Source organism: Pezoporus flaviventris, unplaced genomic scaffold (genome assembly GCF_033815535.1).
Source record: "Pezoporus flaviventris isolate CSIRO_AGI_PZ_B2104156 unplaced genomic scaffold, CSIRO_AGI_Pfla_v1 ptg000037l, whole genome shotgun sequence".
NCBI lineage: Eukaryota > Metazoa > Chordata > Aves > Psittaciformes > Psittacidae > Pezoporus > Pezoporus flaviventris.
The window spans coordinates 15,755,001-15,778,125 of NW_026892585.1; the positions used below are offsets into that span (position 1 = coordinate 15,755,001).

The window sequence follows — 23,125 nt, forward strand, 5'->3', positions numbered from 1 at the left end:
TCAGAATTATAATGGTGAAATGCCTACATCAAAATCTTAAACTCAAGCATTAATCAACAAAATGAAAGACTAATTTTATAAGAAAAATGTAATAGAACTCATTTTAAGAAGTTTTCCCTTCATTATTTTTTTCCTTTAAAGGAACCAATTCTCTCCTAATGGTAATTAGGCTGCTTTGGAGTAATGATAATACTCAGGCAGCTCAGTGTCAGGCTGCTGTTTTTAAAGTGAAGCCAAATCACTTCAATCACTTGCAAGTTGAAGAGTAACTTTCATAAACTTTTCCACCAGTTTATATAAGTTAGCTGTGATCTTTCAGATACAAAGCATTTTATTATTGCCTCCAGAATGTACTTCACTGCTTTTAGTACTGTCTATATACCAGCCTTTAAATTGAACCACCACTTTTTTCATAAAAGAAAAAGAGCAACACCCTTAAATGAACTAGAAAGAAAACCTCACAGTTTTAGTGTCTGTATCAGCAGTTTAATGCACTGTTTTAAATCCAGGGGGTAGTGGGATGGGGCGTCCTATCCTCGGTATTAGTCTAAATTATTTTTCTGATATTGAAAAATCAGTGCACAATATGCTCTTTTAAAACAGCTAGAGGAACACAAACATTTTCATATTAAAATAATAATATTATTAAAACTAGGACAATATACAAAACTACAAACACCTCTTGTACTTCAGAAGGTGGCATCAGTTTAAAGCCAACCAAAGAGTCTTTTTACCATTTACAATAACACTCAGAGCCATGGAAGTTGTATACACGTTAGGATGACATCTGTTAATAAATGATGTGGTTCTGAGGACAGAAAAAAAAAAGTTTACCCTATGTTCCTTTAATATGCATTTCAAATTGTCAAAAACTTTAGAAAGTTGGAAAGTGTGAGACATAACGGGGAGATCTTACCATGTAAGCAGGAGCTAGAAAATGTAGAACTAGTCCTAGCTCTTAATCAGATTCCTTTTGCCTCCACTGCTCCTCTTCATAACACAGAAGTAGCATTCATGTCTTTCTAGAAATGCTATAAAATGCTGTTGGCTTCATTACTTTTAAAATAAAATAGAAAAAATTCAGGGAAAAACACTGCATTTTCAGACCTGCTATGCCACTTTACTGATTCACCCCTGTGGCACCCATAAACACACTTTCCCAAGGTAATGTAAGCAGTTGGACAGAGGGAGAGAGAAGGGGCGGAGAGGTTACCGCATGTGTAAGACTGGGATGTCACATATGTACTGATTCATGCATTTCACAGAAAACTGCATACTTTCTTCTGTGACTGCTCAGCATATAACAGACTGACAAGAGAAAAAGTGAGGAAAAGACCACGAAAGATGATCCTTACAGTAAGAAGTAGGATGCTGTTCTAAATGCTGGCTTTTAAAGTCTGAATATAGTAATACGGAACAATAAGTGGCAATGCACAGAATACCACAGCTGTATTCCTAACCACCTGGTCTTTTTCTTACTTGACAGCTACATTTTTAGTCAACTGACAATTTAATTTCAGTCCCTGCCACACACCTTCTGCACAACCTAGGTCCTCCACTAGTATATTTGTATATCAATTTCCAAAACTTTTCTCCCACTTCTTGTTTTTGTCCCGATTAGGTTCTCTGAAGCTCATTCAAACGAAGGGCACATACATACAGTGGAGGATTCTAAACTGCCTTGATCCAGTGAAAGTAAGATGACACATGAAAAATACATTACATACACTTATAGGCACTTAGCCAATTTTCATGATTTTTCATTTTTTTCACCCCAAAAGCACAGGTTCAGTGTGTACATAAAGTGAGCTCCCAAAAGCAGCCAATAAATTTATGACTAGCAAAAACACTGTCAAAATAAAAATCATTATAAAGGTTCCTTTTTATTTTGGCTCCCACAAAAGCATTTGCATCTACAACAGTTATGATAATGCACACTCAGGTTTCCTCATGTAAACTTGTAAGCCTCTAAAAATAATATACTTTGACAACAAATACTTGAAAAACACTTGACAAAGTTGTGCTAGAGAACACTACATGGAAGCCAGTCAGTGACATAGGAGTACTAAAGACAAGACTATGGGATCAACTTCTTTGTGCATTATCTATACCAATATGCATCTTTATATCACTCCCAAAACTTATTTCTGTGCAAGGTTAGAGGTATATTGAATAAATAAAATGACCCATCACTGTTGTATTTGTTCTTCTTTCATGAACATATTTTTATTCAAAAGTATAGTCAATAGATTTACTGGAAAGGAAATACACAAAGATAACTTTGTTCAAAATATTTACAAATCATCTTACAGATGAAGAAACTAACATGAAAAAGTCTTCAGAGCTAGACAACTGACTCTCAGTCCCAAAGGGTCTATGAAGAACTAAAGGAGAATCATCTGTGTAAGTATCAAATCAAAAGGACAAATTATGGCCTCACCTGTACAGCAGTGGGAACCAGAATATCTAGCTCTATTGTAACCACGCTCTCCTTTATTGTAAGATTCTTAGAATAGAACTAATTTTTAAAAGGCATGGGAACCCAAACAACCTAAACAACTCCAGTTCTGAACGACTCATTTTATTTCTCTGCTGTAAGATGATGATCATTGGTTTGGCCTGTTCAGTTTCATACATGTGATTTTCAGGTTTTCAAACATTTTGACTCAGCAGATTTGCTTTTTGTACAATATTTTCACCTTCCTGGTTTATATTTGTGATGTCCTTCATTGAAGGCTATTTTTAATTTAAGACCTGAATCATCACTAACTACAAGTACAGTGAAGAATTTCTCTACCTCACACACCTGAGACGACACTAATCACAGAACCTGGAAAAGGAGAAGTCAGTTGAAAAAAGACCAGCCTAGAGATTTAATTAAGGTTTAGACACTTAAGTCCCTTTCCAAAACATAACAAGCAGCTATCTGGTACCAACATAGTACAGTATGAATCGCTACACTTCATTGTTATTCCCTAAAAGGGAAAACAAAACCAAACAAAAACCTTCCTCAAAATGTCTGTTTCTGAAGGACAAAGGCAATTAACGGGGAGAGGAAAAAAGAATATTCCAATGACAGTGTATTATAGTGGCAAGGGAATTTGAAGATGCCATACACATTAACTCATATTTTCTAAATTGATGCTTACAGACAACAATAACTGTAGATTCCTCAGACCTGTTCAAACTTACCCCAGATTGAAAACATCCTGGGAGCACAACAAAGCTTGATTAGTTTCCCTTCTCACATTTTTAAGGCTAGAAATCCTTGTAAATGCTATCTTGGAAAAGATTAGAAAAAAAATGCCACTAATATAAACATGGTAGTGGCTTAGTTGTGTCAGTCTACCCAAACATAGGCACAGGCTTGATGACTTCAGTCTTGATACATTCGGTGCTCTGCACATGTTAGAACATTCTTTTATTTCTGCCTATTTTAAGCCATACAACCAAAAATGATGCATAATAATTTTATACAGACTCTTTAACATGATTTAAAAGATGTTTCTAAAGAATAATAATAATTAAATAAAATATTCTTTATCTGTATTACAGTTATGTTCATACACAAGTCAGTCACTCAATATCTCAATGACTGTTAATGAAACTGAAAGCCTAATTAGCAAGATGAGGGGAATAACCCCAGCATTCTGGCCCACCTCCAATATGAATAATTGCATCTACCTATGCAAAATCCCCCTTGTCATTTCAATTAGGTGAGATATTCCTCATATCCTGCTCTTCAATTGCTAGGTATTGTTCATACTGCCATTGTAAAAGCTACTGCATTCTACCCTGGCTACAGCTGCATTTTGACAGTAGCAATGTGGCAATTCCTGTATATTTTAGTTACTTTGTTCAGAAAGCCTAACACTGACAAAAGGCTCTCTGCTATCAAAAAAAAAAAAAAAAAAAAAAGCCAAAAAACCCCAACACTAATTCATTGTGCATATATTACTGAAAGAATAATAAAATCTGTGTAGGACACAGGTAGCACCTTAACAGGTATTGAGGTACCAAAATAAGTCAACCAGGTTCAAGCATCTCTGGCAATTCAGCAGCGTAACAAGCAGCCACCACATTATCACAACTTTGAATGTCTGAGAAATGAAGCCAAAGCTAAGACCTCTCCCTACTTACTGCGAAATCCTACCAGTACATTAAAACACCCTTCTGAAAATTTATGTATACAAACTTAACAAGGAAGAGAATTAAGTCAGTCACCAATCAGCCCTTCCAAGTCCTCCAAAACAACAGCTGTACTCATTTCTACACCTTGCTTCCTGCCTAGCAGTATGCACACCCTAAATACCTGTTCCCCTGAATAGCCACTGATTCTCCCTCATAGATTTCATTTTCTCTCACTCCCTTACTATCCTCAAAATTCTCCAAAAAGCCCACATTTCGGATTATGATTTATTTTAATTGTTCATCTGGCTAAAAAAAAACTCACAAAAAAAAAACAAACAAACCCCAAAATAAAAAAAGAAGCTCCCCCCCCCCCAAAAAAAAACCACAATTCCTACATGAAAAAGGATTTAAAACTTTGGTAGGTTTAATGTTGACTTGAAGAGAGACATCTGGGACTTGCTAGTGCTTCACCAGAGCTTTATTCCTCTTCCCTCTGGGATCTGAATTGCCACTTATATTAGTAAGTAAACTTCCTGATGCTTACATTAGCCATGCTAATATGGCCCACAGTCCTTTTATTGTGCACTCCTGTTTTAATTCTCACTATCCCTTAAAAGATACAGTTTTAACAGATTACAAAATCCATTTAGTTATGAAAGTGAAAGATATCTTTTATTTAGGAAAACGTGCAAACAGATATCTGTATCAAAAATCCACTTTAACACTGACTGTACTTACTACTTCATGAAACATTTCAGTAACCACATCAGTGATTTATTGCTACACTATGGCAGTATGGAAACTTCCACAATAAAATACAGGCCAGGAATGAAAAGAGCTGTAAAACCATTAAAAAAAAAAAAAAAAAAGGAAAGGTTGCTTTTTTCTTGCCCTGGCCTCCTAGGACTGTAAATCCCAGGCTTTCTTTTTCCTAAATTGTCTTTTTTCAAGGATTACCAGTGCTATAAATACTTTGCCTTCTACTGACTAGACACATTTTCTTCTGTAGACTCACTTCCTGTGGGAAATGTTACATTGAAAATTACACACACACACACTATTAGAATTGCAATCACTGCTGCATTTCTGTTAAGATATTAAAAATAAAAAAAAATCACTACGAATAGAACAGCTTTCATTTTATCATTCATTATCTTCTCTGAAAGGCATATCTACTGCATGGGAAATAGTAATACACGTATTAAAATTTATGTCAAAATACGGTAGAAAATAATTTCCATTAAGTACACCTGCTGGGGAAAAAGCTGCACACACCAATGATTAAGCCTAAGTATGCATCTGTCCTTTAAATACGCATAGCAGTAATAGCTTAAATGTAGGAGTTCAAATCATGGCCAGTCTCGCTGCATATACAAATCTGCATCAGACAATGCTAAATTAAGAAGCACCTCCAATAATTTTACAACAGACAAAGAAAAAATTGGTTGTAAACTCCTCTGCATTGCAAAGATCTCTTTTGTCTGCCAATCAACAGAAAAGTATTATTCCACCCTCACAAAAGGCAAACCTTTGGAGGCAGTATAGGTCTGTGTGTTGTGCAAATGTGCAGTTGCTAAGAAGCAAATATGCTTCTCTTCTAATCAAATAGCCCAGCTCAGCAATGCTGCTGGCTTGGGGCAAGAAGCAAATTCCACCAGCCACAAACTTAGAAACAGTCTTGAATTATTTGTTGCTGACCGCTGGCTGAACCCTGTCCTGATGAGCACCATCACCATTAGCCACTTCTCAGTGTATTCCATCAACCAATGGCAACAGCAGCATGCTACAGCTCAGGCTGCAAGGAATTGATCAAACAGGGTAATGAGACTATTTCTTCATGGAGGTTATTTTAAATGAATATAAATATTTTCTTTCTACATAATTTGCCACAAAAGGTCACTGAACTCCCTGCGATTCTAAAGAAAAATGCTGTGGTATCCCCTTTATATATTTGAGTTAGGATATAACCAACAAACAATTCTGGCAATTTTTGATGATCGTGTAAATCTTAATGAGGTGCCATCCCAGACAATTGATTAGCAGCAACATTTTATATTCACATTTAGTTATGAACAAAAAGAAGATTTGATACTATTTTAGAAAATCATGAAATTCCTACACCCTTAAAATCTTTCATGAGAGAACAGATGCTGTGAACCTAAAGACTAACACTTTTACTATTAACAATACATGATGCATATTTAAGTGTGCTTGCCATACTTTGATATTATAGCCTTTTCTATAGATTTCTTTCAACTGAACACATATGTTAAAAATACCCAGTTGGTATCAGAGTCAAGTTACTGATAAGGAGACCCACATTCAGACACCCTGTCTATCACCCTTTTTAAAGACTACTATTAAGATACACCAACAGATCCTTGAAATTTAATTCAAACCAACTGCTACAAAAACCTCACTAAGGCCCTCCTTGCCTCATTTAATATTTTTACTCCTATAGTTTGCAGTATTGGGCAATTTCTTCAGTGCTGGAAAAGCACAATAATATTGATTTAAATACCAATTTAATAGTATTTCAATAACAGAGGCATTACGCTATGGTAGTACTAAGACTATGATAAACAAATAGTGCTTATTACTTTCTACTTTTAGTAATAATAATATAAAAATATTCCAACAGGCCAACTAAACACAACTGTTCATGTTTGAGAGCTCATAAGGTTACAACTCTAAGAATATACTTTCAACAGAAAAGAAAAATCTAGATTTATACCCAAGGATGAATATAACTTACTCATTTGAGACACAGCACTTCAAAATGGTGGTTAAAATGAAATTTTAAATATATCTATAAAGGATTTAAATTAATTAATCTGATTAATAAGAGTTCACTTACATAATAATAGAAAGGGCTTTGGATTTTAATTCACCCAAAATATTTAAAACCGTTTTTCTGAGCTGAATAAAAATGTGTTTTCTGAAACTCTATTCCTCATATTTTGTTGGGATCCTTGCTCCTCAGGCTGATTTCTGCCTCTCTCACCCAAATGAATGTTTCTGACCAACAGAGGAAATCAAAAAAAGAAAAAAAAGAAAAAAAAAAAACAAAAAAAACCACAATAATAATTGCAAAAAGCTTTTAGATCAAGAGGATTCTCCTCCTACATCCCATCCCCACTAAAATACTATTGCCAGAGCATTCTTTTCTAACTCTTTATCGATACTATCATTACACCTTGTATGGCAGTGAGGTGCAGCTAAGGCCTGAATAGAATAAAGCAGCTCAGATGTGTTTGTTCTACTGAGCCACCATTCCTATAATTTTATAATTTTTTAATTTTTTAATAAAAGTTGACATAAAAAAATAAAAGTGTACTTCTGCAGTACAAAAGACAGCTTGGTTGGCTGGCTATTCTGAAACATAAAGCTTCTTACATCTGTTACACAGACCCTACCAATTATTATTATTTACCAGTAATTTCTTTAAAAAGTGAGGACTCCAAACTAAAAAGAAGACAATTCTACAGTAACACTGAAGATCTATAAAAAACCTGTAAGAGAACATGATGCCAGTGCTATTCAAAAAATACAAAAATCCTGGGCATGGACGGAGGAAGACAACTGATGCATAAATCCTGATTTTTCCTCAAAGAGATCCCATATTAAGTCCTAAATTCCATTTAAAAGAAAAAAAGGAAAAAAAAGAAAAAAAAACCCACACCACATACAATACAAGGAGTCTCTTACAACACCAATAAAAAACAATACTGACTCGGGTGGAGGTGGAAATCAGCACCCACTGGCAAAAGACATCAACAGACTAACATTTGACAAAAATCAGTGGAAACAGCAAAGAAGCCAATACAACTTCCAGTGCCAAGGAGCCAGATGGCACCACTGGAAAAATTATATCTACAGACTGGCAGCTTGATCCCATGATTACTGCCCAAGGGAGGAGGAAGAGCAAAACAAGAGGTATTTCAGTGTGATGGAGTAAATCAATTATCACCAGCTCACTATGGCATTTTCACATTATTTTTATACCACATTCTAAATATCGCTCGAGTGAATAAGAGCACTGGAAGACTCCAGCAACTGGAGACAGAAAAAAAAGGTATGCCACGTATTAAAAAAGCAATATGCACCACTATTGATTGCATTGCACAGTCCTTATTTCCAAATGAAATTTGTGAGTATGTTGTGGTTAACCTAAAATTCCAAACGCTATCTGTACAGATTAAAGAAAAAAAAAAATAATCTCTGCACTTCTTAATGTTATGACATTCCCTTGTGTATTTTCAGCTCTTACGCAGTTATACGTTCTTACACACACAATTACAGAACAACAGTTTTACTAAAATATTCGAAACAGCTTTGATAAAAAAAGTTTGTGGTAGTCTCACCAGTTATTTTTCTGTTAAAATACAGTACTAAAGCTAGCTTCTGAGGAAACTTCTCACGAAAGGAAAACTAGCCCACCCCTACTTTCATACAAGGAAAGCTGCTCTAAAAATCAAAGACTCCACCACCACCTTCATTTGCATACATATTCCAATTACTAAATACAAAACAGAAGTATGGGAATGTATCAGACTCTCCACGTGAAAACAGACCAGGTTACTTTTTTTAATTGGAAGCCAGTGCCAACACTTTCATCAGCTTCTTTTCCATGCAACTCTAATAGTAAGGCCCATTTCCTGTATCCATGTTTGCAAAAGAACAATTTGTCTGTTACCTACCAAAAAGACTTGGGACCACCTTCACTTCACTTGTCTGCTTGTGTTGTATCACACAGTATGCTAGAGATTGGAAGGGACCTCAAAAGATCATCTAGTACAATCCCCCTGCCAGAGCAGGAACACCTAGATAATGTTACACAGGAATGTGTCCAGGCGGGTTTTGAATGTCTCCAGGGAAGAAGATTCCACAACCTCCCTGGGCAGCCTGTTCCAGTGTTCCGTCACCCTCACTGAGAAGTTTCTTCTCAAGTTTAAGTGGAACCTCTTGTGTTCCAGTTTGTACCCATTATCCCTTGTCCTATCACTGTTTGCCACTGAGTAGAGCCTGGCTCCATCCTCGTGACACTCCCCCTTTATATATTTATATACACGAATAAGGTCACCCCTCAGTCTCCTCTTCTCTAAACTATAGAGACCCAGCTCCCTCAGCCTTTCCTCATAAGGGAGATGCTCCACTCCCTTAATCATCTTTGTTGCCCTGCGCTGGACTCTCTCCAGCAGCTCCCTGTCCTTCTTGAACTGAGGAGCCCAGAACTGGACACAATATTCCAGGTGCAGTCTCACCAGGGCAGAGTAGAGGGGAAGGAGGACCTCTCTCGACCTACTAACCACCGCCCTTCTAATACACCCCAGGATGCCATTGACCTTCTTGGCCACAAGGGCACAGTGTTGGCTCATGGTCATCCTGCCATCCACTAGGACCCCCAGGTCCCTCTCCCCTACACTGCTCTCTAACAGGTCGTTCCCCAACCTATACTGGAACCTGGGGTTGTTCCTGCCCAGATGCAGGACTCTACACTTTCCCTTGTTATATTTCATCAAGTTATTCCCTGCCCAACTCTCCAGCCTGTCCAGGTCTCGCTGGATGGCACCACAGCCTTCTGGCGTGTCAGCCACTCCTCCCAGCTTAGTGTCATCAGCAAGCTTGCTGATAGTACACTCAATTCCCTCATCTAAATCGTTGATGAATATATTAAATAATACTGGTCCCAGTACTGACCCCTGAGGCACTCCACTAGTTACAGGCCTCCAACTAGACTCCGCCCCATAGACTACAACTCTCTGGCTTCTCTCCTTCAGCCAGTTCACAGTCCACCTCACTACCTGATCATCCAGACCACACTTCCTCAATTTAGCTGTGAGGATGCTGTGAGAGACTGTGTCAAATGCTTTGCTGAAGTCAAGGTAGACCACATCCACCGCTCTGCCATCATCCATCCACCGTGTTATTTCCTCATAAAAGGCTATGAGATTGGTCAAGCATGATTTCCCCTTGGTGAAGCCATGTTGACTGCCCCTCATAACCCTCTTATCCTTGATACACCTTAAGATGGCACCAAGGATAAGGTGTTCCATCACTTCCCAGGGATGGAGGTGAGGCTGACCGGTCTATAGTTACCCGGGTCCTCCTTCTTGCCCTTTTTGAAGACTGGAGTGACATTTGCTTTCCTCCAGTCCTCAGGCACCTCTCCCATTTCCCACGACTTGGTAAAGATGATGGAGAGTGGTCTAGCAATGACTTCCGCCAGTTCCCTCAGCACCCACGGGTGCATCCCATCTGGACCCATGGATTTATGGATGTCCAGATTGCTCAACTGGTCTCTAACCCATTCCTCATCAACTAAGGCAAACCGCTCCGTTGACCTGATTTCATCTAAGGTCTCAGGGGTACAGGGCTCTTCAGGACTGCCTGCAGCAGAGTAGACAGAGGCAAAGAAGGCATTCAGTAACTCTGCCATCTCTGTATCTTCTGTCACCAGGGCACCCATCCCGTTCATCAGTGGGCCTACATTGCCTCTGGTGTTAGTTTTGTCTGCCATGTATTTGAAAAAGCTCTTTTTGCTGTCCTTGACCCTTCTCGCCAGGTTTAATTCTAAGGAGGCCTTAGTCATCCTAGCTGCCTTCCTACATCCTCTACCAGCAGCCTTATATTCCTCCCAAGTGGCCAGCCCCTCCTTCCATGACCTGTAAACTCTCCTCTTCCACTTGAGCATACCCAGCAATTCCCTATTTAGCCACGCAGGTCTCCTGGCCCTCTTCCTTGACTTCCTACGTGTCGGGATGCTCCGATCTTGAGCTCAGAAAAAGCAATCCTTGAATGCCAACCAACTATCTTGGGCCCCTTTACCTTAAAACAGCCTTACCCATGGGATTTCCCCTAGCAATTGCTTGAAAAGGCCAAAGTTTGCCCTGCTAAAGTCCAGGGTTGCAATTCTACTTGCTATTCTACTAGTCCTACCACACAAGATCCTGAATTCCACCATCTTGTGGTCACTGCAACCAAGGCAGCCCTCAACCCTTACTGCTTCGACCAGAGCCTCCTTGTTAGTGAGGACGAGATCCAGCAGCGCTCCTCTCCTGGTCGGCTCATCCACCATTTGCAGGAGGAAGTTATCATCCATACACTGGAGGAACCTCCTGGACTGTGGCTGGGTTGCTGAGTGGTCCTTCCAGCAAACATCAGGGAAGTTAAAATCCCCCACGATCACCATGGCCTGTGACTGTGAGGCCGCTCTCAGCTGCCTGTAGAAGGCCTCGTCAACTTCCTCACCCTGATCCGGTGGTCTGTAACAGACACCTACAACAGTATCGCCCCTGCCAGCCTGCCCTTTAATTCTCACCCACAGACTCTCAACTCGCTCGTCATCTGTCCCTGGACAGACCTTGGTGCATTGTAGTTGCTCCCACACATAAAGAGCAACCCCACCACCCCGCCTGGCTGGCCTGTCTTTTCTGAAAAGGACATAGCCCTCCATGACTATATTCCAGTCATGTGAGCTGTCCCACCACGTCTCTGTAATTGCCACTAGATCATAGTCTCCTGACTTAACACAGGTTTCCAACTCCTCCTGCTTTTTCCCATGCTGCGCGCATTGGTGTACAGATATTCCAGGGAGCGAGCTGAGCACACCGATTTCACCCTAGGATTATAGGAGGCCTCCCAGTCTTCATCAATTCTGGAATGCTGCCCCACTGGGGCAAGCCCAGCTACAACCCCATCCCCCTTCGAATCTAGTTTAAAGCTCTCCAAATGAGCCCTGCTAATGTGTGCCCCAGCATCCTTTTGCCTCTGTGAGATAAACCTTTCCCACTTGTCATTGTCCAGACTGGTGCCCTATAAAACCAGCCGTTATCAAAGAGTCTAAAGCCCTGCCTGTAGCACCAGTCTCGAAGCCAATCATTTATGAACTGAATCTTCCCATTCCTTCCCACATCATCAGTGGAAGATGGAAGGAGTGAGGAGAAGATCACTTGAGCCCCAGACTCTTTCACCATCCACCCCAAGGCCCTGTGGTCTTTCTTCATCCCCCTCAGACTGCGGGAAGCAGCTTCCCCCCCACCTGTCTGGAAGATCAGCAGCAGGTAGTAGTCTGTCGGGTGCACCAGGTTGGGGAGCGCCCTGGTGATATCCCTGATCCGGGCTCCAGGCAGACTACACACTTCCCTATGATGAGGGTCAACTCTGCATATCGGGCCCTCTGTTCCTCTCAGAAGGGAATCGCCTACTACAATGACCCTTCTTTCTTTCTTGAGGCAGTCTTGAGGTGCAAAGTCGACCGCCTTTTTCTACGTGGCCTTGTAGGCTGGCCTTGCACCACATTCTCACCTACCTCCCGTTCAAGATCCAGGGCCTCGAACCTATTACGGAGGGACACCTGTGTTGTAGCATAGCCATGTACACAATCCAACTATCCTTCTGCTCCCATTCACATTTTTTCAACACTAATCCTTTCCCCTTACTCTTCAACGCAAAGCAGCAATACACAAGTGCAGTTATGTGAAGCACACAAACGGCATCTTTGAATATGCTTTGTGAGTATTTATACATCACCCATGTCCATATACGGAAATACAAAATTTTACTGTTGAGGAACCAGCAAAAAGATGCTTTACATGAAGCCTAGAATATATCTGGAAAGTTATTGTCAGGCTGTGACGTACTCCCATTAAGGAATGCATGTTCAGGTAGATAGAGCAGATACTCAGAAGGACAATAGAAAATTGTTTAGACCAGAAGAGGATTTCCTGCATTTTGTAGTGTAAGATTATCCATAATTCCTAGCTCAATATGGGACCAAAACTCTTTCTGACTATCACCAGTAGAGAAGATAAGGCTAATATTCTCATGGGATATCACCTGTCATTATTGTGATAGTAGTGAATAGGCTATGCCTAATACTAGTTAAGAAACTGTAGTAATAGTTTGGAGAGAAGATTGCATTTTCAGTCTGCTACTCTACTTTTAAATCCTACTCTTGTAAGTGATCCAAGTAAACATCTATGAAGAATTACTGAGGAAACTATCAGCCAAACTAACACTGTCCACTGACAGATATCCAAAGAAGTATGGTTCCTGCTGCAGATTTTTAAATCAGTAAATAATACCTGCAGCATCTTCTTGAGAAGGATAACAATGAACTTGCATATACAGTTTACATAAAAGATTTAATTTACATTGTTTTTCATTGCAAAATGCTTTAATAAACCTTTTAATGACATAGTTTTACTTTCCCATTCAAATTTAATCTCAAAATTCACAAATATTAATCCACGGCAACCTCCCTCTCATCTAAAAGGAAAAAAACCAAATCTGTTAATTAATGCTTGGATTGCATGATGCCTGACAGAAAACAGGTCTGTTTAGTACATGTTTAAACTCTACAAATACAATTTGCACCTCCACAGAAGGTACTAATCAGTTAAAATACAAAAACAGGAGTATGGGAAAAATCTTTTTCTGTTCATTAGGATCGATACACACTTCAGTGCATGCAACAAATTAAATATGGGCACAAATTCCTAATCACCAATTCAGAGAAAGAAAAGCCTACACCAGACTTAATTTGTAGTTTTATTGCAAGGGTTTACATTTTTTTCCCCCATTTGGTTCTTATATTCAGGCCTCTACAGCCTCATTCTTGAGACAGAAAACATGAAGTACCACACAGAGCATTGTTTTACATATATCTCATCTACTCTAAAACAAAGAAAACACTATGGTTATCACAGAATCACAAAATGATTTGGGTTGAAAGGGACCTTTAAGCTCATCTAATTTCAATCCCCCTGCCATGGGCAGAGACACCTTCCACTAGACCAGGTTGCTTCAAGCCCCATCCAGCCTGGCCTTGAAGACTATCAGGGATAGGGCAAACACAGCTTCTCTAGGGAACCTGTGCCATTGCCTCACCACCCTGAAAGCAAAGAGTTTCTTCCTCATATCTAATCTAAATCTACCCTTTGTCAGTTTCAAGTCATTCCCCCTTGGAATGTACAGTTTGTTCTCCCAAGATGTTTGGGGCAACTGTATGTTGAAGGCAGACCTGAAGGCAGACTCAAAGGCAGACCCATTTTCCTGTTGTACTTCATAGATACCAGGATGGAAAAGATGCTTGTTTCCTTTAATGCCGAGCAGCAACAAATCTGTTGGACTTGCTCTCCTCCAGAAGGGTACTAGAAGGGTTCCCACTTCAAACTGCCACTGGAGTAGCATGAAGCAATGCCATCATCTACAATCGATGCAACTGTCTGGTTCCGGGAGGAAAGAAGTAAAGAGGAGGATGGAAGCTGATATGCTACTAATGCTTGGCAGGAAGAAAGAGGAATTAAAGGGAAATTAGAAGGTAGATATTCATTCAGCTGAGGGAAAGTGTTAATAAGGTCTTAAATCTGTAATTAACAAACAACCTCCAAAACACACCTGAAAAGCTTATTACATATTACAGATGCTGAAGGAAAACCCTCCCTCTTCTGTTTTATTTCAGCTATTTGTGATGTATAAAAACTGATACAGAAAAACATTAGGCCAGCAAGCAATATAAAGTAAATAGAAAAGTCTATTGCACTTCAGCTTTCTGTTGTTTTGGGTATTTTTTTATTTACCATAATATTGTATAAAATTATGGTATAATATGAAAAAGAAATGGATTAAGCAGGTCATTATTTGTTTTCTATTGTGGATATTGTCTTACCTAGTAGTGGCGCATACACGGCTGTTTTGTTATTGCTCAGTCACTGAAGCAACATAGATGAAATAAAATGAGCAACAAACCATGTCATCTCTCCCATGGGAGAAAGGTAAATGTTAAAAGAACACAGGGGTTTACTGTTTAATAGGAAGTTTTCATCATGATAATTAGAAGTTGCAACATCTTAGTACCATTAATTTGTACACACTGTTAACCTATATGATGCCATTTTTAACTTTATTGTTGAATTTAATAGGGCCAAAATTTCACTTAAAACTTCCGCTTCCTATCAGAAATAATTTCCTTCTATTCTGTGCAAATGGTTTAAATCAAAATTAATTAGATTAGCTTTGCATATTTCACATGCATTTTTTAACTTCTTGCTTTTCCAAAAATATATTCACTGCTATGGATACTACAAACAAGTAAGCAGTTCAGTTGCTTGTTCTTTTCGTAAGGTTCCAACAGCAGTTACATGTGGAAAGTTATAAGCATTCTTCTCAGTCTTCAAATATATTCATGACAGAAGGGGAAAAAGGAAATGCACCATCCTCATGTCTTTTAAAGACAAAAGAGAGCCAAATGTCAACAGACTGACAAAAAAAAAGCTTAGGGTCTGTATCCTCTGTTAGCAAGTACAAAGCTACCTAAGGGAGACTGAAGTCACACCATTAGAGATTTTTAGGAAAGATAAGACAGGCACCCTCAACTTGCCTGAGACATTTTTTCGCAGGTGATACATTGACTTTACTCTTAACGTTTCTCATACCCAACAAGGAGTTGATCTTCTTTAAGACTTCTGACAATTTCAGCAAAGTTAGCACCCTTTTCTCATTTGTTAAACAGATTTCGATCTGGGAATTTATTCACATATCGTCTCAAATACATCAATATCCTGTTTGTTGGTTTTGTTCGGGTTAAAAAATAAATAAAAAAATCTTCATATTTTAAGTTACTCTCTAGTATGCTTTACTTTTCATTGTGTTCTATCAGTTTATAAAAGATTATATTCTGGGTGACATCTAAGTGTCTCAGCCTAATTCCCTAGTGATGTATCTTTCCTCTGACAGAATCAGCATACCAAATCAATTCTAAACTTCAGCCTTCCTGCCTAAAACTAAATGACTAATTACAATTTCTTAGAATTATTAAAGCAACATTTCTGATCAGTCGTATTACCTCTTCAGACAGAAATGTCCCAGAAATGCAGAATCGTAATACATTGCAATACATAATATTTCCTTTGCCGTACAACATCTGTTCAGACACAGGAAGAGTCTATTAAACCATTCAAGAAAACTTAGAATTACATACATATATAAAAGCAATAGATTATTTCCCAGTCACAATTCTTGACAGGAACTAGCATCCCCTCAAAACAAAGCTGGCATGCCAGAACCCCTCTCTTTACCCATTTCCCATGGCACTGATGCTCCTGTCCTCCTGCCAGATCCTAATAATAGCGTAAAGTAGAAGTCACCTTTTCCCACCAAGGATCAAATGTCCCAGTAAATTTAGATCTTTCCTGCTCTCAATGTGATCTTTTTTAAATAAGCTTGAATATTCAAAGGACATAAGGAATAAGAAAATACATTTTTCTGCCTTCAAAGAGATCTACCTATAAGAAAAACAAGTGAAGAAGTTTATCACTTCTTTTAATGGCTGTGACGCACTTAGTTTGGAACTCTCACAGTGCTGCAAAGCAATTTATCTCCTAGAATGACTAAGGTGAACTTCCAATACTGTCATCCCCAAGACAACCCAACATCCTCTCCATGTACATGAATATGATACTAAAATAGTATTAAGCCAATACAAGACCAGGTGGATAGGAAGGGCAAAAGGAGAGACGACAGAAAACTAATAGCAGTGTTTTCCATTCTCCAACCTTTGCTAACACCTCTTAACTGGCTGGCTCAGTGATGAAACACACCCAGATTATTATTAAATAACATATTAAAGTTTTTTGCTTTAATATGGTGCCTCAAAAATAAACTCAGCAGAAACATAACCAAAGAAACAGGGAAAATATTTGTATATGCAATGTACATAAAGATAAAATCTTAAGCTGAACTCTACCCTTCTTCAGAGACAGTATTCAAACCTTTATGCCAACCAAATAGGGAAAAAAGGAAAAAGAAAGAAGCTTAATCAGTACTTGTATTTGAGACTTAAAATGTCAAAAGAAGCAGCATGCAAAATTTAGTCACACAACTTTTCATTCTCACTTAATCAATCAAAACGCAAAATGGGATGTTCATGCAAAGGAAATACTATAGATCACATAAAACAGTTGAATCAAGCCTGCAAAGACTTGCATAAAACTTTTCCAGGGAGCTGCATAATAATGAAGTGCTAGAACTCATTGTTTTATCCAAAAATTATACCAAGAAAAGCATGTTACAGGGAGCAACAAGTTCTGCACATTTTCAAGACTGCACTCTGAGGAAAGCTAAAGCACACCACCTTCATCTATTCTGATTTCCCAAAGTCCTCCAAACATCCTATTTTAATCCTATTTTAACATCCTTTTATATTAAGACCTTCCTGCACTTCAACTATAGAGAATTTCTAGTATGAGATTTTCATCCTATTTAAGAGTTTTCTACTAAAAAGCATATTTTATTCATAAGCTATAGCCAAATATGATAATTTGAAGAGCATGCAAGTCCCGAGACATGTTTTTGGTACTTCTTCCATCCTTACATGCTCAAGGCAACATTTCTAGACCTTCAATGAAAACGATGATGTTCTAAATTATTTCATCCCAGCATTCATTCTGATCTTTTTAGATCTTGTAATTACCCAGTCACATACTCCCTGCAGAGCTAAACAGACATACCTTCTTCAGAAGCAGCTGGATCACTCACATCACTTCCAAAGTCTGAAAGTTTGTTCTTTAATACTAATGGCATTTCCTACTATGGAATCAAGTTACCATACCACAAAAAAAAAAGTGAAACAAAAATTACTGTTAAAAAAATCCTTTGGAATCATAAAAGGGGATATCTGTCTTAAATAGGAAAGCATCATCATGCATTACATCTACATTTAATACCATCCTAAGAAACCTGAAAACTAAATTAAAACCAGAAACTTTTCCCCCAATTAATGTCTCAACTAAAAGTAGTATTAGTAGTAATAATAATAAATAATAATAATAATAGTCACCAACTATTTCAGTTTTTAAGTATTTTGGTATGTTCTGTTTTTTAACTGATCAAGACATATTTTCTGCTACACACATTCTTCAAAGCACAGATGGAAGGGGAGTAAGAATTTACAAGACATAACACTGTTATACAATGTACTATACAAAAACCTGTCACTTAAGTTGCAAGAAACCTAGTCATCAATAAGTGAAAAAATACCCTGCTCAAAAATCAATTATGTTGAGTCTTTTGTATAGAGAAGTAGTACACCTTTCAGGCAACTGGTATTAATGAGCAGACATGGCTATAGAATCTCCATTTGTTTTTCTGACAAAGCTGTGACTACTCCAGTCTCTCATTGAAATTCCATTAATCTGGTGCACCAAGGACCAATGCGAAAATCAAAACTCCATCTAACCCTTTATCAGCTCACAATAACCTACAAGTGAACTCTGCCTGTTAGCATACAGCAAGTTATGATTTTGCTATCAATCAGGCTGTTAGCCAATAAAAAAAAAAATCAAGTTAAGAACGGAGTGCCTGGCAGTGCTGTTTTGTTTTGTCTGTCTTGTTTTGGGGGTTGTTATTTTATTTGGGGGTTTTGTTGTGTTTTATCCCTCTTCCAGTTTCTGTAGGGTGTCTGGACATGTAAGCCTATGCATCATTCTCCTTCACTGTGATTTAATTGCTGCCAGCAATCAAGTCAAAGCATCACTGAAGTGTGCTTGAATTTCATTAGATGATATAACTTATGCTACTTTCCTACAGTACCTAATAAACCATAAAGAAACCAAAACACATATGGCTTGAGGGAATAACTGGAAAATTAGGTGGCCATTTGGGAACTGAGTGAACTTTTGAACCGGAGGAACAGAGAAAAAGAAATATTAAAAGGAAAGACAGACTTAGAATGCACACAGAGATGTGGGGGTTTGACCTTTTCAGTACCTAGAAAATTACATTAGCATTATGAAAAATACATATCATGTTTAGAGTTTATAATCCATCAAAGTTTAGATACTTTGTTAGTGCCTAGCATAAGGTAAAAGTCAAAAGGACAACACAACAATCAGATTTGACAAAAGGCCTTTAGGGGACCTGTGCTAATTTAGTTATCCCATACTTATTGTTAAATGGATTATCTCTCTTGTAATTAATACACCATTAGACGGAGGTCACACAAAACCTCCAGGATTTTACAATGACTGTAAAGTACACGTAATACACTAATTCTTTATCTGTTACCAAGTGGGTGCCTTCACAAATTATATTTTGACAGTAACACCGCAAAGTCAAACAGTGACGCTTTCAGAAGTCGTACAAACCTTACAGTCTAACTGATGTGTACAAAGCTAAATGGCTGTTTTGTTTTGGGGTTTTTAGCAGAAAATATATAAAAAATATTTTACATTAAAATATGAATGGATGCGAATATAAATAACAAACATCTCAGTTTGGTTACCTACAGTTACATCCCTCTGTTAACGCCAAAAGCCTTAATCATATACAAATGTGGTTTTACATCTCCTGAACTAAGCTGGTAACCATCAATCATCTACCTTACAGAGGCAGCTTCTTGAGTAGGTTTTAAATACTGGGCATTAACAGACTGTTTAAAAAAAAAAAACAAAAACAAAAACACACACACAAAAAAAAAACACAAAAAAAAAACACACAGTATTGAGCTTCAACAAACTCATTCATGCCTGTGAGAACTGAAACAAATGGCACCTCTGAGAATCAATCCACCTCTCATAAGATTCTCTCAACATACATTTTCATACATAGTCTAGGTAGGCAGACTTGAATGATGGACCACATATGTTAAAATCAAATGGTCTCAGAATAACACACTGGACATTCAAAGAGAAAACAGAAACTCCTCCAATAAATGAAAGTATTTAGAGATCAAAATCTGCCACCTTTTCTCGACTTCTCATGTGGCACTCCTACAGGATAACTGAACAGGATTTATCATAAAAAGTAGAAATATTAGTGAGGCAAAATAATCTTAAATACAACAAAATCACACCCGCTATATTTCTACCTAAACTGGAATGTATCAGCCAAGATACTGTTGGGCAGCTATTATACATACTCTCATAATCTTAACTTTCAAAATAGGCTAAGAATTATTTACCCATCTGTTTAAAGTCATACAGTATTTCATATACTCTTGCATCAGCATTATTCAGCCATTCATTATTTAGGTTTATGAACATTATAATTTTTTTCTTAATTAGCTGTTTTGAAACAAATCTATAATCATATCTCCTATTAAACAGCCATATAATTTTGTCACATACCCTTTATGCAATCAGTACCATGTTATTAAGTTACAATTAGAAATAACGCTAAGATTATGTTTGTAAGCAATAATAAATACATGGAAAGTTGCATTCAGCTGTATTTTGGAAAATTAGCTTGGCTTTCCTAAAAGCAATATTCAGTTTGTCTGATAATTACATTTCAACCAGAAAGCAAAAAGGCTTGGTTTTATTTCTTAATAGAAGGTCACATTGCCAACATGCAAAAAACTAAAGAGAAACCCCAAAAAAAAGTGTGATTATTGTTACACATTTTACAGAGTTCTGGATATAAAAAAAAAAAACAAGTCCTTTAGCCTGAATCAATGCTTAGAAGGTTTATCACTTATGCATGTACTTGACTTATCCCTGTTCTGCAATAAACATAATTTTATATCTCATAAAAGCAATTTATGTTTCCAAAGGGAATAATCTGGATAACATAAAATGTGGAGTGCTATGTTGCAGGAAGCATATTTTCATTCAGCAATTGTATTTCAAGATGGAGCTGCACAGTTTGATCATCATATCATGTCAGAAAACATCATTCACTAGTAAGTCTATCTAACTTCTAGTGCCAGAAATTAATATACATAGTTAATTTATTTGTACATATATTTAATTTATTACCAGATATTATCCATAGAAGGTATTTATATTATGTATACAATAAACTAATCTCAAATATGGACACCATGCTAAAGCACACTTGTTAACTGTTGAAGTATTCAATTGTTCATGTCTTCAGAACAGTCACACTTAGCATTGAATTTAATGAATACAAAATAAAACAAGGAAAACAGCTACAGAGCCTGGATTTTTTTTTTAATGCAAACTCAAATTTGAAATTTATATAATGAAAACATTCTACAAAATACTGTCTTAACGGAAGGAAACACTGTAAGAATAATTAATATTTTATGAACCTATTCTGCATGGAGTTTGCAGAAAAATATTAATCACATAAACTCTTTCATTATTTATTAGATAAATAATACAGTAAGCCATTAAGTAGCGCAATAAAATTAAGCAAGAATCTGATAACATTGAATTAACAAACAATTTGTTACTACAAATACTCAGTTTTAGCCACTGATCTATCTTCAAAAACATATGCATCTACAGAAGCTGCTTTGTTACGAAAAAACATGAGTGTAAAAAAAAAAAAAAGTGTAAATTTGAGACAGCTTCACTATGCTCTAGAACCACTAGAGAGAGCTCTTCAGTTCCTTTAAAGGTTTGTAAGAAAACCATCCAGCTGTAATGCTTATCTGTTTATCTGATTTCCCACACTAGCATTCGTATCATGAGGATCCAATTGCATGCGTTTATAGAAAACTGGCAAATCTAGTACATTCTAAGGTAAGCAGTGTCACGTACCATCAGAAGGTCCTTCATCCTCTTTATCATATCGGTCAGACGCTATTGAGAGACTATCAGGAGGTGAAGTAAAAGAGACTTCAGACTGTTCCTCATCTTCCAGTTCTGTAAAAGTAAAAAATACATTGATAGTTAATATACTCTATCGTGCAAACACAGATAGAATCTAAAGACAAGTATTTTTATTAGGAATACGGTTATCAATTCCTATCTGAAATGGAAGAAATCCCATTTCTCATTGATGCTTGTAACAGGTACATTGCACGCTCATGCGCAGCTGTGAGCACTGCTGTTCTGGGGCTATCTTCCAACCAGCCATGTACATGTTGCTGAAGCAGTTTCCCTAAACACTGTCATATAACGAACCCACTCCCAGCACTGCACATCTGACAGCTTCTCACACAAGGTGGAAAGAAACACACAGCACAGCAAAGAGGTGGGCAAGGGAAAACACTGGCAGGAGACACAGGCAGGGCCAAGCTCCAAAGTTCCGCCCTGTCCATGTGCAGGAAGGAACTGCAGCAACTTTCCTCCAAGGAATTGCCAAACTCCTGCTGGCAGCAGTTTGTCACCCTCTACCCACTTTCACTTTTCTTCACCGTAATTAGGCACTACTCTGCAAATTTTGTATGTGTACTCCTCCCATGAAACTAAAAACGGAATCCCGTTCTGACAGCACCAGGTCTGAACCAGTGCCTTCATGCAGCATTCTGTTAATGAATTTCTTATGCAAATGAGAGTCCTACAACAATATATATAAAAATCTACATTATGAACTAACCTATGCACTACAGTGATCAGAGTGCATTAAGTGTAAAGGTCTGAGAAGGGTAAAATGAAATCAATATTAGTTGAGGTTTCCATTTAATGAGACAAAATTTAAGTTCTCCCTCTCAAAACTCAGTATATTTTCTCAGATTTCTTTTTTTTAATACCATCTAGGTGAAGAAGAGGGGAAAAAATAAGAAAAGAGAGTGTTTCTTTAATAAAAAAAATAAATAAAATTGAGGAAAAGTCAATAATTAAATATGATAAAAATCACCAAACCAAAATCTTAAATCTAATGCTTCAATAGATCAAACGACCCTCAATTTTCTCAAGAATCATATGAAGCTAAATTGCTCAATCATTGCCTTTTGGTATACTCCCATGGTGAAAGCTTTCCAGAGACCTCCAGGTATGCTTCCCTATTCATGTACTCCCTTTTAGAGCATTGTACCCGATAATTAATTTCTTAGAATACAAAATAAGCCCCACACATAGAGAAAATATTCTTCTCTGCAGACATGTGAATTGCATTAATCAGGACTGCTTAGCCGTGGCTGAGTTTTACCCCTTTACTTCCCATTTAATAACAGAAAATCATAGAAAATTCAGAGTCTGTGCCCAAAAAGAACCATAGCTGCTAGCAAAGAACGGCAAGTTTTTCACGCAGCTAAGACAACAAAGCCTCATTTTTGCTTTGCTGGAGTTCTTTTATATCCCAC

At 37.6% G+C, this 23,125-nt stretch overlaps 1 protein-coding gene across 2 annotated transcripts in view; it reads right to left on the minus strand.

The window, feature by feature from the left end:
* Positions 1-23,125, minus strand: part of SKAP2 (src kinase associated phosphoprotein 2) — a 117,433-nt gene that overhangs the window by 72,908 nt on the left and 21,400 nt on the right. For both annotated transcript variants that reach the window (XM_061464826.1, XM_061464827.1), the window contains one exon: positions 21,639-21,743. In XM_061464826.1, coding sequence (XP_061320810.1) covers positions 21,639-21,743 — 105 coding nt within the window. The remainder of the gene's footprint in view (positions 1-21,638; positions 21,744-23,125) is intronic.